The 19,279-nt window shown below is 39.1% G+C and overlaps 1 protein-coding gene across 1 annotated transcript in view; it reads right to left on the bottom strand.

Moving 5' to 3' along the window:
- Positions 1 to 1,919: 1,919 nt before the first annotated feature.
- The window catches only part of LOC117538925 (alpha-2-macroglobulin-like), a 35,380-nt gene continuing 18,020 nt past the window's right edge, over positions 1,920 to 19,279 (bottom strand). The window contains exons 21-36 of the mRNA XM_034204905.1: positions 19,074 to 19,195; positions 18,127 to 18,178; positions 15,578 to 15,661; positions 14,913 to 15,089; positions 14,487 to 14,568; positions 12,858 to 13,014; positions 11,767 to 11,841; positions 10,964 to 11,132; positions 6,309 to 6,505; positions 5,244 to 5,459; positions 4,404 to 4,522; positions 3,532 to 3,622; positions 3,317 to 3,385; positions 3,069 to 3,174; positions 2,341 to 2,380; positions 1,920 to 2,197 (exon numbers count right to left, since the gene is read on the bottom strand). Of these exons, the coding sequence (XP_034060796.1) occupies positions 2,194 to 2,197; positions 2,341 to 2,380; positions 3,069 to 3,174; positions 3,317 to 3,385; positions 3,532 to 3,622; positions 4,404 to 4,522; positions 5,244 to 5,459; positions 6,309 to 6,505; positions 10,964 to 11,132; positions 11,767 to 11,841; positions 12,858 to 13,014; positions 14,487 to 14,568; positions 14,913 to 15,089; positions 15,578 to 15,661; positions 18,127 to 18,178; positions 19,074 to 19,195 (1,760 nt within the window). The 3' untranslated portion in view covers positions 1,920 to 2,193. The remainder of the gene's footprint in view (positions 2,198 to 2,340; positions 2,381 to 3,068; positions 3,175 to 3,316; positions 3,386 to 3,531; positions 3,623 to 4,403; positions 4,523 to 5,243; positions 5,460 to 6,308; positions 6,506 to 10,963; positions 11,133 to 11,766; positions 11,842 to 12,857; positions 13,015 to 14,486; positions 14,569 to 14,912; positions 15,090 to 15,577; positions 15,662 to 18,126; positions 18,179 to 19,073; positions 19,196 to 19,279) is intronic.

Genomic DNA, 19,279 nt, shown 5'->3' on the forward strand with positions numbered 1-19,279 from the left:
TGATGGGGGGAATTCACAGATAATTGATTGCGGCCGCTGTTAGCACTATGGGTTGTGCATCGTTTGCAACCGTTTTTTAACCGTCTTAAGATCACATAAAAGAAAAGGAAAAACAATAATTTTACAAATAACAAAGTTTGCCAAAAGTAAGTCAACGTGTGATATGATGCAAACCCCTGGAACTGTGGTTATCAATTAATTTGACTATTTTTAAATATATAATTAGCCTTTTTTTTATCGTAGTCGTTTGAACTAACAAAACTGTTCAGTCGACTTTTATTTAGCGTCACTGAATTGGAAGTGTTAAAGACCCCTGCTTTGAATCCTCACTGAGTGGAGGCTTGCATGCATGAGAGCGGATACAAAAAATATCTTCAGCTTTAAAAGACTGTCATCAAGTGTCGATCATCACGTTGTGAGTCTATAGACGGATTGTAGTAAACAGATTCCGTATGCCGTTTGTTTTGTAGAAGCAGACGACAAACTGTGATTTTCAGAGCATGTGGAACTCGCGTTTAGTTTCATGTGTCGGGACAGTAATGAAAATGTATGGTTGTGGTGCCTGAGATGTTACACGTTTACTATTGAAAAAGAAGACTAGTGAAAAGACCTTAATATATTCTGTCCCCTTGCCTTTACTTCCCCTTCTACGGAAGCCCCGAGATAAGTGAGAAAAAAAATGTGATCAATGTTTTTTACAAATGATTTTTTCTCTCCGGTGTCTATAATTCAAAACAAATCTGAAAAGAAGTTGCCTCTAGGCTTCCGTAAACACTGCACAGTTAACATGTGCAAACCAAACTATTCAACTCTGGCAAGGCTGCTAAATCATGTCTGTTGATAGTAGCTGGTATATACATTACTGTTGTAATCTATGTCGAGAAGAAAGGAAACTCAATATACTGTAAAGAGGATGCCTGAATGAAAAAAATAATATTACTATTGAAATGAAACAGTGTTATATGAAAAAGACAATTTGTACTTATTTTTGTCATCTTAGAAATTTTATTGTTGATCAGTTACATTGCAAATTGTATGGTAGTGATGTATCAATCTTTTTTTATTTACTGGTACAGCAGAACACACAGTATAACACACCACACTCACCAACAACTGTCTCTCAGAAATTAAATCCTGGATGCAAACAAATTACCTTCAACTGAACAGCGACAAATCAGATATTATCATAATCGGACCCACATCCCGCACCAACACCACCCAGAACTTCAACCTCACCCTTGACAACGCCACACTAACCCCCTCTACTCATATTCGCAACCTTGGAGTCATTTTTGACAGCCAGCTCAAATTCGATAAACACATAAACCACATCACCAGGACTGCCTTCTTCGATCCTCAGCCCCTCACTCTCCTTCCCGGCTGCTGAAACCCTCATCCACGCATTCATCACTTCAAAACTGGACTACTGTAACAGCATCCTGTATGGCTCATCATCCAACATTCTAAATAAACTGCAATATATCCAGAACTGCGCTGCCCGCCTCCTCACCCACACCCGCTCCAGAGACCACATCACTCCCGTCCTTCAAAACCTGCACTGGCTCCCTGTCCGTCAACGAATACACTTCAAAATCCTTCTGCTAACACACAAAGTTCTCAACGACCAGCCCCCCCCCCCCTACCTCACCGACCTGATCCACCACCACACCCCTTCCCGCAGCCTTCGTTCATCAGAAGCGAACCTCCTTTCTATCCCCACATGAACCAAGCTCCGAACCTGGGGGTACAGAGCCTTCTCCATCGCTGCCCCCACCCTCCGGAACTCCCTTCCACAACACATCAGAGACTGCATCGACACCTCCACCTTCAAAACACTGACCAAAACACACCTCTTCAGACTGGCTTTTAATTTGTGAATTATGTTGTGTTGCTGTTTTAATATTGTTGTTATTCTATTATAATATGTGTTGCTGTTTTAATATTTTTTTATTGTATTATATCTCGTTTTATCACCACTGTAAAGTGCCTTTGAGCACCTGAAAAGGCGCTTGGAAATTAAATGTATTATCATTTTTGTTCCTAAAAAGGTGGAATTCACTCAATAAAACAAAGCTAAAACAGTTAAAAGGAGTAAAAACAAATGAAGACAGTCTAAGAAAAAAAATGAACATCGAGAAGTTTCTTTCTCCGACGCATTGATTCTGCCAAGTGAGTTACAGCTCGTTGATGACGTCACCTGGAAGAGAAAACGTTGTGTTATTTACCTGTGGACTACACATTTACCGTTTCAATACGACACTTACAGAAACCCTAGTTTTGAGTTCCACTTGGCACAACAGTAAGAATGAAGTCATCACAGATCTTAACAATGTTACTTACTCTGCACAGGGGGAGCTGTACTCAGTGACCGCCTCATCACCTGCAAATATCAACACAAACATCAGAAACAGGGCGAGTAATACGAGGGAGGAAATACTGTGTCGTTGTTTGGAAGCCATGAGAAGTTAGTAATAACATTTGTTTTCCCTTTGCTGTTTTTATGACTTAGGAAAACCTTTGCTAGGAAAATGTTTTACGTTTCTATTTCTTATTTTATCTGTGACAGAAGTCTTACCAGGTGAAATTAAAAGTTGGCCAGGATAAAACATTTTTAGGATGTGTTGTTGTTATTCTTATTTTGGGCTCAAGAGGCAGGAAGTGAACCATATGAATCAGACATGTTTCCTTTCAGGTATATGCTCCCTGTTTTTAGAGTTCTTGGAAAAAAACTCAGGTTAAAGAAAACACGAGTGCTTTTAGTTAAAAGATCTGTTTATGGATCGAAAAAGATGAAAAATCGTTCTGGCAAAATTAATTTCCACCTCGTTTTCACAAATGACAACATTTTAATATTGTTTATCTTTGAAAGATTTTCATAGCATACCTTTTCTATAAAGTGTTCTTGTCTCATAAAGACAGGCGAGAAAACAATATAAATCCAAATTATAAAATGGATCACAAGGGGAAAAAATAATAAATCTTGCCTCTCAGGGCTTCCGTACATTTAGTTAACTTAAAGAAACTGAGCATCACATACATTACAAACTAAGTAACTATGAAGCTCTTACTTGTCTGGTAGTAATCGTAGACTTTGACCACAGCTGGTTTCAGATTCCTGACAGGAACATCCTCCTCCAGTGTCACACTGTATATCAGCGTCTCGTCCTTTTTCAACTGCAACCACAAAAGAACAAACTCATACTTTACTATTTACTTTATCACAAGCTCTGCACACAGGTCGTAATGGTTTAAATAAATGATATAAAATAAAGGATTAATTCATGCATATCTGAGGCACACAGTTGGTGCTTCCTACCCCGTCTAAGTAGATGTTGATGTATCCTTCGTCCAGATCCACACGCTTCACTGAGCGGTCGCTCTTCAGCTAAAAATAAGCACAGAACACACAGCCATCAGTATACACCAATATAAAAATATATTATGTAGTATGAATTTGCTACAGTCTAGTACTGCACAGACTACATGTGTATTAAAGTATCTAAACATGTGCTATTCAGTGGAAGAACTTACCAGCTCCAGGGAGCTCTTATCCAGAATGTATCCAGACAGCAGCTTGATGTTGATGATCACCATGTTGGTTTCCTCTCTCCTGCCCTGGTACCTGCACACACACACGCACACACACACACACACACACACACACACACACACACACACACACACACACACACACACACACACACACACACACACACACACACACACACACACACACACACACACACACACACACACACACACACACACACACACACACACACACGATAACTAACTTTGTTTTTTACAGTTCAAGGAGCATTGAGATGTTTTTTTGGTATGATTGAATATTTGCGACAATATTTGTACCAACATATACAGTGGAAGAAATAATTATTTGATCCCCTGCAAATGTTTTAAGTTTGCCCACTTTTTGACACACAATATCAAAAAGAAAATCCAGAAATTGACATTAACTAAAAGATAAACATTGATGTGCTGTGTGAAATAAGTATTTGATCCCCTTGCAAAACATGTCCCATGGTGGAGAGGTTTGAATCTGATTGATTGATTCTGTGGACAGGTGTCCTTTATACAGGTAACAAGTTGATATTAGGAGTCTTTTTTAAAGGAAAAGGACTTCTGTAAGCGGTCTGTGGGAGCCAGAATCCTTGTTTGTTGCAAGGGGATCAAATACTTATTTCCCACAGCAAATACATTTATTTATCTTATATGATGTACATTTCTGGATTAAATAAACCTACCATTAAAATGATAGACTGTTCATTTACTTGTAAGTGGGTGAATTTACAAAATCGGCAAGGGATCAAATTATTATTTCCTTCACTGTATTACTGAAACTAAAAGGTTTCCAATCTCTATTACAGCTAACACACACACTGTACCTGACATGCACAAAGAGGATGAGCTGGGGCCTTTTGATGTTGCACTTGGTCTTGGTGTTAGTGGTGATGTTGAAGGCAGAGAAGTCGGGGGGAGGGGGGATGTTGTAGTGCATGGAAATCTGAGAGAGACAGGTCATCACAGTCAATACACAGTACAAAGGAACAATACGCTTTGATCAAATATTTCAGTAACTTAAAATAAAAAACACATCTGTAGCATTACAATATCATATACTGCTTTTACTTCTTAGTTTACGTCAATTTTAGCCCTTTGTGTCGCGAGGCTCTTCTTTTTCTCGTCCTTCGAGGCCCCCGTACCAAGACCCCAGTACCCAAGTGCGCCAGACGCTCATGCAAATATTCGTAGTGGCCAAACTGTGGTTCTACAACTTCTGCATCATTGGGCCCAATATTACTTTTCCCCATTGACTTACATTGGGAAAGAGATGTCTGTAAATCAGCAGATCATTTAAAAATAAATAAATAAATAAACAAACCAGTATGAACACTTGTATAGCCCATATTTGAATCATTAGGGTTTTAAAATGTGTACATTCGCTAAAACCTGAATTCAGTTTGATTTTCTCTCTCTATTCTACTGAGCAGAGAGAGGGAGATCGGGGGCGGGGCTTAAGGAGAACTCAAGTGCGCATGCTCTATGAGCGTACATACGGGCACTTTGCTCTCGACAGGCGGGCATGATGGGTCATTTGGGACTTTTGCTCTCGAGAGCATCAGACCATTTGGGCTCCATGCGCCACTGAGCAACTCTCATAGGAATGAAGGAGGCCCCTCCTCCGACGCAGTATCCAGTTATCTTTATACACCCATGCCCCGTACCTGTGCCAGGACGCAGCTCTGGCCCTGGGCCCTGATGGTGTATTCTCCGGGGACCTCGCTCAGCTTCTGCTCCTGGTACAGCAGCCTGTTGCTCTGATCCACCCTGAACTCTGTGTTCAGGCCTCCCAGCGAGGTCACCGTCACCTTCGTGCTGCCCTCTGCGCTGTAGGTGGCCGCGCCGTACTTAGCCAGGGCCTGGAGGGCCACCACGGTGTCCTGAGGGACGGAGGGGTTACAGGAGGAACAGAAATGTTGGTTTGAAGGTGTTTTAAATGTAACCTTAAAATATGTTTTTATCGAGATCTACACTACATCAGGATTACATGTTAAAAACAAACAAGTTATAGGATGAAGTGTTAGTTTTTCTGGAGTCTGTGGGAAGAGAAACAAACTGACCTGGGGTTGTCAGGAAGAAATGGAAGAGGTACTCGGAATTTATACTTTTTGTTGTTGTTTATAGGCTACTATAATTAAAAGCAGTGATACTCAATTGTAAAAATACTCTGTTACAAGTAAAAGTCCTGCATTCAAGATCTTACTTAAGTATATTTTGATCCCAATATTATTGTAGCCAAGGTGTTAAATGGTGACTGATAGTAATCATTTTGTATTCTGCTGCTGAATATCTTAACCTATATTAGCTTATAATGTGTGTGTTCAAGTAACTAGTAACTTAAGCTGTCAGATAAATAGAGAGGAGTAAAAGTACCACGTCTGCTTCGAGTAGAAAACTCAGGTAAAGTAAAAGTACCTGTCATCAGGTCAACATTTTGAGAAACCCCTCAAAAATAGTAATAGAGTATATGTCTAGGGTTTTATAACGGGCACCTGGTCTGTGGGTGTTTTACCTTACGTATTATAGTTGAGTGGTGCTCACTCATTCGGAGGGTGCCATCATTGCAAGCATTAACAGATTTTAGCAAGATTAATATACTAATTACTATTTTTGTATGCAATTGTTGCCTCACTTATCTCTCTCTAGACAACAGCTGATTTTTACGTTGCTACGCCAGGTGTCACTAAGAAGAGTTTTCCCATAAGCCACCTGTGTGTGATGTGTGTTACCTGTGTGGAAGAGAAGCCCCCGTACGGGTTCTGCTGCTGGACCAGCCAGCGCACGATGCTGGAGGAGTAATCCAGGCCGAAGTCTGGCAGGGCCGGACCGGAGAGCAGAGCCAGCAGGACGTAGGAGGTCATCTCCACCTCCAGAGAGTCCAGGCCTTTCCCAGAAGTCCCGGCTCTGTCCCAGTGACGGGAGCCACCTGTCAATCAGAACAGTGGATTCATCCTTTAGAACGGTTGTAACTTTAAGACTATATAAAAATACATATATAAATATTTAACATATATAAAATAATGTATTATATGACATTATTGCCTCTGCATTGGATTATTATCGGATAGGGTAATACCTTCATAATTAACTACGTCTGAAACTTAAGCAGAAGTCTAGGGCAAATAATTGCAAGTCTCTTCAGTGAGAATGTCACGAAATGTTTTAAAAAGAAAAGCCACATTCTGGAAAAAATGTGAAAATTAAAAAAAAGCGACATTTTGAAGAAAAAAAAGTCAAATTTGAGATGCATTGTGGGACATGTAGTTTATGGGCAATGTGCCTCTGTAAAGTAGCATGTAACCGTATAATAAACATATCATATTTTTTGCAAGCTCTTGTGGGGCCACATAAAATGAAGTCGCGGGCCGGATTTGGCCCCCGGGCCTTGAGTTTGACATCCCTGCTTTAGAAGGTAAGCAATGACCGACCCTGTGCACTAGCTCGCTATGCTAGGCTTTGTAAGATAACTTTTAATCGTCATTTGGCAATGTTTTTTAAATTAAGGTGGATAATCCTTAATGGAGGCTGAACTGCATGTTCTAAAAACTAAAAGCATTCATGTTTTCTTCAAGGTGAGTTTTGATTTCTCGTTGCACTTCAAACAGAAGGCAAGGCAAGGCAAGGCAAGTTTATTTATATAGCACTTTTCAACACAAGGCAATTCAAAGTGCTTTACAAAAAATGAAAGAGATTAAGAAAATGGCATTTAAAATCAGTCATTAAAAAGAAAAGCTAATAAAATAAACATTAAAAGAAAAAATACATGGATAAAAGTTACAGTGCAATTAAACATTAAAAGAAAAAAGTACATGGATAAAAGTTACAGTGCAGTCTAAGATATGAATAGTTCAATTAAAAGCAGCGACAAAAAGAAAAGTCTTCAGCCTGGATTTAAAAGTAGTAAGAGTTGCAGCGGACCTGCAGGTTTCTGGGAGTTTGTTCCAGATATTTGGAGCATAATAACTGAACGCTGCTTTACCATGTTTAGTTCTGACTCTGGGGACAGAAAGCTGACCAGTCCCTGAAGACCTGAGAGATCTGGATGGTTCATAATTTAGCAGGAGGTCAGAAATATATTTTGGGCCTAAACCATTCAGTGCTTTATAAACCAGCAGCAGTATTTTGAAATCTATTCTGTGACACACAGGAAGCCAGTGTAAAGACTTCAGAACAGGAGTGATGTGATCCACTTTCTTAGTGTTAGTGAGGACTCGAGCAGCAGCGTTCTGAATTAGCTGCAGCTTCCTAATAGATTTTTTAGTGAGACCTGTGAAGACACCATTGCAGTAGTCGAGTCTACTGAAGATAAAAGCATGGACAAGTTTTTCCAAATCCTGCTGTGACATTAGTCTTTTAATCCTAGATATATTCTTTAGGTGATAGTAGGCTGATTTAGTAACTGTTTTAATGTGACTGTTGAAACTCAGGTCAGAGTCCATGACTACACCTAGATTTCTGGCTTTATCTGTTGTTTTGAACATTGCACACTGAAGCTCAGCGCTAACTTTTATACGTTCTGCCTTGGCTCCAAAAACCATTACCTCAGTTTTATCTTTGTTTAATTGGAGAAAGTTCTGACACATCCAGTCATTGATTTGTTCAATGCACTTACTCAGTGTTTGAATTGGAGCATAGTCTCCTGGTGAAATTGTTACGTAAATTTGTGTGTCATCTGCATAGCTATGGTAACTTATTTTGTTGTTCTTCATTATCTGAGCCAGTGGTAGCATGTAGATGTTAAAGAGAAGAGGCCCCAAGATGGAGCCTTGAGGAACCCCACATGTCATATTTGTCAACTCAGATGTGTATTTACCTATAGAAACAAAGTTGTTTCTGTCCTTTAAGTAGGATTCAAACCAATTCAGAACTGTTTCCGAAAGTCCCACCCAGTTCTCCAGTCGGTCTAGTAATATGCTGTGGTCAACAGTGTCAAACGCAGCACTGAGATCTAATAATACTAACACTGAAGTTCTGCCACTGTCTGTGTTTAAGTGGATGTCATTAAAGACCTTTACAAGAGCAGTCTCAGTGCTGTGGTTTGGACGAAAGCCTGACTGGAACACATCAAAACAGTTATTTAAATGCAAGAAATTACTCAACTGTTGAAAAACAACTTTTTCAATGATTTTACCTAGAAATGGGAGGTTTGATATGGGCCTGTAATTATTCATTACTGAAGCATCTAGATTATTCTTTTTTAAGAGCGGTTTAATGACTGCAGTTTTCAGGGCCTGTGGAAAAATACCTGAGTGAAGAGATTTGTTTACTATATGAAGTAGATCTGAGGCCATGCAAGGCAAAACATCTTTGAAAAATCCTGTTGGAATAATATCAAGGCAGCAAGAAGAGGATTTCAGAAGTTGAATAATGTCCTCTACGTTTTTATCATTAATCTGATGGAATTGTGTCATGATGTCTGAATTGATGTTAAGTGGAGATAGGGACAACACATTTGCTGTTCCTGATGCAGAGGCACTGACTGCTTGTCTGATTTTCTGAATTTTGTCAGTGAAAAAGGAGGCAAAATCATTGCACGCCCTGGTGGATAGAAATTCAGAGGCTACTGACACTGGGGGGTTAGTTAGTCTGTCGACGGTAGCAAACAAGGCACGTGCGTTGTTTTTGTTTTTGGTAATGATGTCAGAGAAGAACGATTGTCGTGCGTTTTTCAATTCCAAATTATAAAGGCCAAGTCTCTCTTTATAGATTTCAAAGTGAACCTGGAGATTTGTTTTTCGCCACCTGCGTTCAGCTTTTCGACATTCTCTTTTTTCTGTTTTCACGGTCATGGCCTTTCTCCATGGAGATATTTTCTTGCCAGACACTTCCTTTACCTTAGTTGGAGCAATGGCATCTATAACATTTTGAATTTTTGAATTAAAATGATCTACTAGCTCATTTACTGAGATGTTGGCAGGGGCAAGTGTGGAAGAGAAATTCTGAGTAAACATTTCCCTAGTATTTTCAGTTAAATATCGCTTTGTGGTTACCTCTTTTTGAACATTTTTGTGAACAGAAATAGAGCTCTCAAAGAAAACACAGGAATGGTCAGAGAGTGCAACATCAGTCACCACAACCTTAGAGATATTCAGACCCTTTGAGATAATTAAGTCCAGAGTGTGCCCCTTATTGTGCGTGGGCTCCGTCACATGCTGAGTCAGTCCATAGCTATCAAGAACACAAAACAGTTCTTTAGCCCCTCTGTCCTGGGGGTTGTCAACATGGATGTTCAAATCACCAACAATGACTAGACGGTCAAAGTCAATACACACTATAGACAGCAGTTCAGTAAAGTCATCAAAAAAGCTTGCACAGTATTTGGGTGGTCTATAGATATTTAGGAACAGAGCTCGAGAGGAGCATTTCAGCCGAAGGGCCACATATTCAAAAGAATCAAAGTTTCCATAAGATGTCTTCCTGCATTGAAGGGAATCATTGAACAGAATAGCAACTCCACCTCCTTTCTTATGCATTCTTTCCTGACTCATAAAACTAAAGTTGGGAGGGGTTGATTCGATAAGAACAGCTGCACTGTTATTTTGTTCAATCCAAGTTTCTGTTAAAAACATAAAATCGAGATTGTGCTCAGTGATAAAATCATTGATTAAAAATGTTTTTCCTGCCAAAGACCTGACATTTAATAAAGCTAGTTTAAGTTTGTTAAACACACTATCAGTCATGTTTTTTGTAACAAGCTGTGGCTGACATGGAATCACTGCTAAATTAGATACACTCACACAAACGTTTGAGCGCTTCCTGTTTCTATGATTCACCGCTCTTAATCTATTACCTATCAACACAGATATCGGCAAAGCTATATTGTCTATTCTATGTCTTTCTTGTGACTACAAATGCATTTTAATCTGCGCTTATCTGTTCAGTCTTATTGCCTCTTATGGCTAGAATCTGTATTAAAATAACAACAATATCCTGACAAAAAAGAAATCTATTATTCCAACATTTAATTTTTAACAGTTTATTTCTTAAAGATAAATGTTATTATTTTTCAACTGCCTTCATTGCTTGAAAAAACTGCTTTCAGGGCAGAGTTCAGGCTTTCCACTTTAACTAAAATGTCACTTACGTTTAACAATTACTTGCAATCTGACGTAAAGGAATATTAAAGTAGTTAAAGAGAAATATGAATGTGTTCAAGGCTTACACTACAACATCTGCTTCCTTTCAGCACTTCCATTTGAACAGTTATGCTGATTTCGTTCAATATTGAATTGCTATTTGAACTTCACAGTTTTTTTTAATACTATGTCATGCTACAAATTCAGCTTTAGTAAAACATTTTGATAAATGTCTCACTGTCTCATTGATATGAAACAGTGTTATCAGAGGTCTAGCATTAACTGAGGTTCAGATGTTGCCGTCTTACCCTGCGTGTTGGACTTCTGGTTCAGGTAAGTGATGAGTTTGATCCTCATCTCCTCGTCTCCAGCCAGAGTGAAGGTGTAGGACAGCAGCGCGGTGGTGTACAGGTTTTCTTCTAGCTGGGAGTCCACTGATGCCTTCAGACAGCTCAGGCACCTCTGCACCACGGGGGCCTGTCACACACCCAGCACCCACACAGAGGAAACAATGAGCAGCAGAATATAAAGGAGGGCGAGAACTGTCAACCACAACAATGAACCATATTCATTTTGTATACGAATTTGAAGTCATTTGAACGGAAATATTCAACCACAGCCTATTTCAAGATGAAGAGTCAAAAAGAACACAAACACACATCTCTGAAAGAACACTTTAAGTAATAGATCAACATTTACTTTTTCCCCTGTTAATTATTTACAATAAGATATTCCTTTTTAAATGACAAGTTGCCACATTTGTGTTGAATTAAAGAGAAATCCACACTAAGAAATATACAAAGTTAGACACAAATAAACACCTGTGTATTTTGGATGTTTTGCTCTCAAAATGGTCTGAAAGAGGAGAAGTTATGGGAGCAAATAGCCCAAAGTTTTAATATTTACCAGGGCATGAAAACTATTTTTAGTGTTTGACTTAATAATTAATCTAAAGGATCCAGGTTGCAGAATATTTACAGTAAATGTATCATTGTTGCAGTACAAGCACTTATCAGACGAACATCATATGATAACATTTAAAATCAGGAATGCAACAGGTGGATATCAACAATGAAAGTTCATCAGAGTTCGAGTTGTGACCGAGACTCACGGAGGTGTTTGTGTCGAGCTCCAGCATGGCAGCTGTGATGTAGGCCGTCAGAGACACATCGTCACTCACTCCTCCCTGTTAGAAACATCACAGGAGGAACAGTCAGAAAACACACTTTTATTCATGTCACTGTCATTACTGGCAACTTAAAGAACTAAAAAATGCATGAACATGGCACACAAGTTGCTATTGCAGTTATGTTGAATACAATATTTACTTTCTAGGATCCTGCAAAAGCTGCACTAAACAGGTGTGGGATTCTTTACACTCAACACTATTTTATTTAACGTAGTAAACCCTTTTCTATCTACAACATTACATTTGACTGGGCCAGAAGAAAACCGGGGCTGCAGTTCTTTATAACAACAAACCTTATCTCATTTGCATCCAAAGTAAACCCCCTTCTTGTGATGAAAGTGAGAAGGGTTACGGTATTTAAAGTGTATGATTAAGTTAGATGTTCAAAATGTATTAAAGGTGTTACACGGTGAATGTGCCATGTATTCAGCAGCTAATGCTGAAGAACTTCCTAGATGGGAATCTCTGTGTGTGTGTGTGTGTGTGTGTGTGTGTGTGTGTGTGTGTGTGTGTGTGTGGTGTGTGTGTGTGTGTGTGTGTGTGTGTGTGTGTGTGTGTGTGTGTGTGTGTGTGTGTGAGAGAGACTGAGAATAATCCTTCGCTCAATACAGTAATCAGCTGACATTGAGAATGATCTATTTTCAGAGCTTTTTATCCAATACAACTACTTTCCAAAACACATAGGTACCGGCATCTGCCACACATCTTTCATTTATTTTGGTGTTAGTTGGCTTCATGAAATGTTGTAGTTGGATAGGCTAGAACTAATCAGTTTGGGATATTTCCTCTGCTGTTAGGGTGTGCTGCTTGCAGGCAGGCCTGGGGCTATCATCCCTCCCTGCACACAGCTCTCAGAGACAACATGCAATTTTCTCCTCACATTGAATTAATTCTCTGGTTTAGGTCTTATAGGAAGAAAATCACCCACGCAAAGCTCTAAACGACTAAAGGCAGATGATGTGAAACCCTATATTCCCAGCTAAAATGTCCAAGTTTCAGACTGATGTTGTCACCTTCATGCCGTTGTGGAAGAGTTTCCCCACAGATTGGATGCAGCCGTCAGGCCGCTGGAGCTTGGAGAGCCAGCTCCGGGCTTCTTGAATGTGCTTGTCTTCCACAAAGATGTACGGTTTCGCCCCGCCAAAGGACTTCATCACGAAAGAGGTCAGCCTGGAAGGATACAAACACAAAGTCTTTATAAACAAATCCAACCAAGTGGGCCTGTGTTCAGTTACCCCCAAATGAACCCTTCCTCGGAGCCCAGAATAACGATGGGAAGTAAAATATCCACATATTATATTTTGATTAGTGCTGTACATAGATTCAAAAATGTAATTGTGGTGATCACAATAATAATCTGTGATTAATCACATTAATTTAAATATTAGTATTTACTTGGAATGTTTGGGGGGGGATAAAACAAATACATGTGCGGTAACGGTTATAATAAAGAAATGCAAGTGGTAAGAGGGTTTTTCACTTTCATACAACATGATTTCTGAATTGTTGTCAGGAATTTCGACAACTTCCCGACACTTAAACATCGGGAGCATTAATGTGGTAATGTGACATCCCTAATTGTAATGTTGTATTTCAGATGTAATGCGTCAAGAAATGTTCACAATAATAGATACATTACATTACTAAGCATTTTGTCTTTCAGTATTGGTCAACCCTGCTAATCTCTACTTTGACCAAATTGTCTGTTAAAGGAGATTATTGCCATGTTGTCATATACTCAAAAAACATTCCCGCAGCTGTATTTCCAAGAGTAATGAAAAAAATCTACACATAACCAAATGTGCAAATGTTCATATAAGATGCTGATAACAGTAGCTTGGAAAGAAATCTATAATAAAATTCATTTTAAGCCCTTTTTTTCAAGTTTATTAGACCATTCCACCCAATCTCTGTTTGGAATTCTAATTCAATTACACACTTGAGAGCCCTACTTCCTGCTCACCACAAACACACACCTCACTGACAGAAAGGGGAAAATCCACGTTTAAAAAAGAAATGTGGAAAATTGCAAGGTCTAGTATTCTTTTGTGTATATGCTCTGCCCAGAAAAAGGCCTCTTTACTGGGGACTCCCAACAAAAGGCCAGTGAAAGCTCCCTCAAACTCACACTGTCCCAACATTTCCTATTCTCCTTTCCAAATGTGCTTTCTGTATCGGTGGAATTAAAAACACATCATTTGTATTATTATTATTTTTGTATTATATAAATTATATTTATTATTTGTATTAATGTTACTATTTTGTCTTATTCCTAAATATTTCATCTAATTTACTTTGCACCTTTCAAATGTATTTTCTTTCAATTTGGTTGTTATTTCTTTGTACAGCCGTCTTGGTTTTTTAATAATTTAAAATGTATAAATGACACATCATAGAACAGAATATGTATTTTAAAATAGTAATGATAAAAATGCCTCTTCTAATTAAAACAGTTGTGTTGTGCTATATCCCAACAAAAAATAAATTACAAAATAAGGCACAAAAGATCTTCTTAATTAAAATATATGACACTGGTTTTGCCATCAGCTGTTAACAAATATAGAAAATGTTAGGGCTATTACAAGTCATTAGCTTTATCCTAATCATCATGTTGTTACAGATGTTGAGGAGGGGTTACTGACCAGGTGTTTCCAGATATATCGCTATTCCCGAAGGCGCTGTAGGAGCCGTCGTCGTGCTTGTAGTTAAGCTCCCTCTGATATCCTGCAACAATCACACACACATTTACGAAAAAGTCAGCTTTGCAGACAGACAAAAACAAAAGAAGAAGAGTGCTGGGGGGCTACACTGGTGAGGCCCAGTTGTTTCACATGCTGGTGAGACGATGATACAATCCCAGCAGGCTGCTTTAAATAATACATCAAGAGTCTGACGGCCTATCAGATGTCAGAACAGCATTTATAATACTTGGAGACGAGATTTAGACTAACTTTTCATTTTTTTCAAGATGAATGAGGTGACATTCATGTAACATAGGGATCTACTGTCTGATGCAACACCTTGTGAACTATTTTCCACTTTCACTGTCTGTCAAAGATGGCACTCACCGCTCTCTAAGAAGCGTGTGGCTTTCTCCTGAATGTCCTTGGTCAGCTGTTCTGTGCTTTTCAGGTAGTTGAGGATGAAGATGTTGGGCGCAAACAGCACCATGTTCTGCTCCCCGCAGCCGTACGGCATGGCCAGGAGCTTGTCCAGGTTCTTCATGGCCCGGCCCATCAGGTCCCCTGCAGGAGCAACAGGACAAATATAACACCCGCACAACATTTCATTCTTCGCAGGTTGGAGGGTGAAACAACGTAAACACCATAATTAATCTGAAAACCGTAACGCGTTTAAAAAACCAAGTTTGACCCAAACTTCCTCCTGTATTTTCAGCACAGATGTTTACCATGAATCTGGACAAGCTACATATAAAGTACAGACAGGAGAGCTCTCCATGACAAGGTCAGTAATTCAGAAATCTTGTTAAAGTTACAAAATCTGATTTCTTTCACCAGTTTGTCATGCCACCACATCTCTATTTGTTTTATCTCCCGCCAAAATACAAGTAGAAACTATTATTTTAAACTTTTAAGATTATTATTGTGATAAACATGATACAATGTTGTTATTGATTGACAGCACTATTAAAAATACAGGAGAAATGTGCTGGTAAATCGCAAGTATTGATAACTAGAGTTGAAAAAAAGACAAGAGAGACTGTGTGACTGACCCAGTACAGAGACAGAGGCCCTGGCGGATCCAGCCACAAACATCTCGGGCAACAGAAGGGAAATGGTCTTCTCCACAGGGCCCTCTGGAAACAAAGAACAGAACAAAAGAAAAAAAAGGTTAAAAAAACAACTTTCCCAGCTTGAAAAAAAATGCCTGTATAGAGGCGTGTGGCGCAGTGGTTAGAGCCTTGGTGTTGGGATAAGGGGAGCACAGGTTCAAACAGGTTCAAACCCCACTGCAGTCAGCATGTCGTTGTGTCCCTGGGCAAGACACTTCATCCCAAATTGCTCCTGTGGGGATTGTCCACACTCCACAGTATTGAGTATGTAAGTCGCTTTGGATAAAAGCGTCTAACAAGTAACATGTAATGTAATGTAATGTAATGCAACTTAAAGCAGCAGCTAATTAGCTTAGCATTTAACCGCACATAAAGCAATAGCTTGGCATTCTTTTTGAATGGATTAACAACGAAAAAAAGATTAAAAACAACATGTAAAATGTTCATTAGTGAGTTTTAGAGAGTCTCTACGCAAAGCTAATAGTCTCATGGTTTCTTAGTGATGAATGTTTTTAACACTAACAACGTAGGGTTGTATTGATTCTGTGTATTTAGTTTAGCAACCGTATACAGCTGTTATGCTTTTGTTCTAACATGGTCAACTATTTCACACAATCGATCCGACAAACACAAAAGGCTTCTGAACAATGAATGAGGTGCAGATAACATTTTATCATCCCTCAAACTCAACTCCTGACCCTGACTCTGGTCTCCATTGTTGAGATCTTCATATGAAGTGAATACTTAAAACGAAAGTTAATTGAGATCATCGTATGAAGTGAATACTTAAAAACGAAAGTTAATTATAAATCATACATGATCAATCATATTCTTGTATAAACCCATAATGAGAATGCTTCTTGACGGTTTTTGAATATGTATCTATGCTTACAATTTTTTTCTGTTGCTATTTGAGAACTTTGCGTTTTGAAAAGAAGATGTTGTGAGTTTTCATAGTATGTTTAATATTTAAAAACGAAAGTTAGTTATAATCAAATATAATCAATTATATTCTTGTATAACCCACAATGAAAATGCTTCATATTTTAGGTTTTTCTATAGTTACAGTATAAACAAAACAAAGTGGTTTGTTTAGGTTGAGTTTTCTTCCTCTCCTGTGGCAGCGGTGCACAGGGAGGGGGGCTCCGGGCTTAGGGAGAAATACAGAGGTCAAAAATAGTTCATGTCCTTTTCACACTAACATGAGAAGGTGAGTCTTATGTCATAAAGCTATGGAACATGTTGAGGCATGTTCAGCCTTGTACATTATAGGACATGCGCAGTTCTTCACAAATTAGGTGTAGAGGAGGAGTTTGTTTTTTGGGTTTTCGATCCAGTCTTTTTAGCATAAAGAGACTGTTTTTTTTAGAGGAGACACACAGAGAGAGGAGGAGGGGGGGAACCCCTGGTAGACTCTCTCCCGGCAGGTTGTGTGCTTCAGAGCTGGGTAACTGGCTCTCGGTAAGGTTCTGTCAGACGGGGTAAATATCTCTCGAATTTCTTGGTTGTTGGCTGAGTGGAATGATTTGATGAGAGATGTGTGTATGAATATTATAAATACCGCTACCTGTGGGGAAATGTTGTCCCCCGAATTTTGCGGACAGGTATGGGTTTTTGAGTGTTAATCCGCCATCTGTGTCGGAAAAAGTGTATGAATATTATAAATACCGCTACCTGTGGGGAAATCTTGTCCCCCGAATTTTGCGGACAGGTATGGGTTTTTGAGTGTTAATCCGCCGTCTGTGTCGGAAAAAACGGTATGAAACTGATGTGAATTGAGTTGGTGAAATGAAAAAGTTGAATGCGCTTTTTATTGTCACCGGTCTTTTTACGAGGAAATACCTCTAAATTCTATCGGGAGAATTTTAAAATGTCACAACTGAAATGGGCAGTTGAAATTAAAACATTTTGGTAATAAATGTAAGACTGTGAATTAAAGTTTCATTTGAACATGATCACAGCACGGTATTTTGTTAGGATGATTATAATGTTGTAAAGAGAGAAGGTAAAAACCCTGTATTAGTTGGACCTATTTTTCTTCAAATAAACTGAATCCCACCAGTTGGATTGGGATACTTTAAAAGACACCTGTGCTCTCCTCTCCTGCTTAAAAGGTAAGACTGCACCCTGCCACACACACTTAGGTAGGAGCACACTCCATTTACTGATATCAAAATCCTTCGGGATCGCTTAAAACAGATTAAAAAAGAGTTGTCTGAATTGAAACAGCAGTTAATTGAACCTGGTTCTTCGGGGGGTTATAGAGGTGAGATCTTGCTGACGTTGGTGGATCTGAGCCAAGCAGCAACCTTACATAGACTCAATAACTTCGGAAAGGTGAATTAGTAGGTCAGAGTAATTTACCGGAATAAATTATCAGGACCTCTCCGACTCTAAACACCATGACAGAATGAGAGATAATCAAGATGGCCGTTAACCCAGAGGCTTCACATTACAGACGCTGATACACAGGTTGTGTGTGTGCTCACCTGCAGGACAGAGGAGAGCGTTATGACTGACCATCTGTGGTGTTCCTTCAGCCTGGTGGAGACAGAGACAAAGAGAATGAGATTGGGTTGAAGATATACCACAGGAAAACTGGAAAGCATTGTAACAAGTGCAATCTGTGTGTGTATCCAGCTTCTAATACAAGTTATTCCTCGGGGTGCAAAAACTATTACAATTAATCAATTTGAAATGCTGTTGCCTTGGGCACCATGTTCCTTCATCAACACAAACAGTTAATTTGGACTAATTCCCAAAACTAAATAACATTCATCGTCCAGCTGACCTAAACTAGTAAACCAAACGTGGATAATCCGCCGTTGGAAATAGTCCCAACATTATTGACCATGACTTTGTCTGAGTTATGTTAAACTACAGCAACAAGCTGATTTGGAAAGAGTCTTTTTGCTGGTTTCAGACAGAGGGTGAAAAAGGGTGCAGTATGAGAAAGATATATACCTTTTTGAACATTAAACACAGTGTAGAGGCACAACATACAAATATTTAAATGAGCATAATAGGGACCCTTTAAATAAAGTACATTTACGATTTTCGTCTTCAGTAGAAAGAAATGGCCAACGTGCCATAAACAGGGAAAATAAAAAACTGCCACTATCATTCATCAAAAAGACTGGACACAACAAAGCCAAATAACAAATATAACAGGGTAATACATTTGTGTTGACTAATGATAAAACAAATTATATTATTAAGTATTTTAAGTATATATAAATTCCTCTTTAGAGAAGGCTCTTCAGATGCAACCACACTACCAAACATGGTCTGCAGCTTCAGATGGTTCATTCTTCTCAAATCCCTAAAATAGGTAATTTCCCCAAATATTAATGAAAATATTGTCCATATCAGTAGTCAAACTCTTCTGCTCATGCCACCTTGTTTCTCCGGTGTGTTGTGTTTGACAGAGACTCACCTCCACCAGCAGAGTGCGGACCACCGTGTCGATGTTGCCCATGTCGGGGACAGTTGCCACCTCGTTGCCACACCGTTTGTTAGTCTTCATGGCTTCAGCGCTGACCTTCAGATTCACCTGACCTGTGGGTACACATACAGTCGTATTGATTAGCGCTTCCTGTCACCCTGTCACTTTGTGTGTACGGAGGCAGAAACAGTTTCCTG

The sequence above is a fragment of the Gymnodraco acuticeps genome, unplaced genomic scaffold, assembly GCF_902827175.1.
Source record: "Gymnodraco acuticeps unplaced genomic scaffold, fGymAcu1.1, whole genome shotgun sequence".
Taxonomy (NCBI): domain Eukaryota; kingdom Metazoa; phylum Chordata; class Actinopteri; order Perciformes; family Bathydraconidae; genus Gymnodraco; species Gymnodraco acuticeps.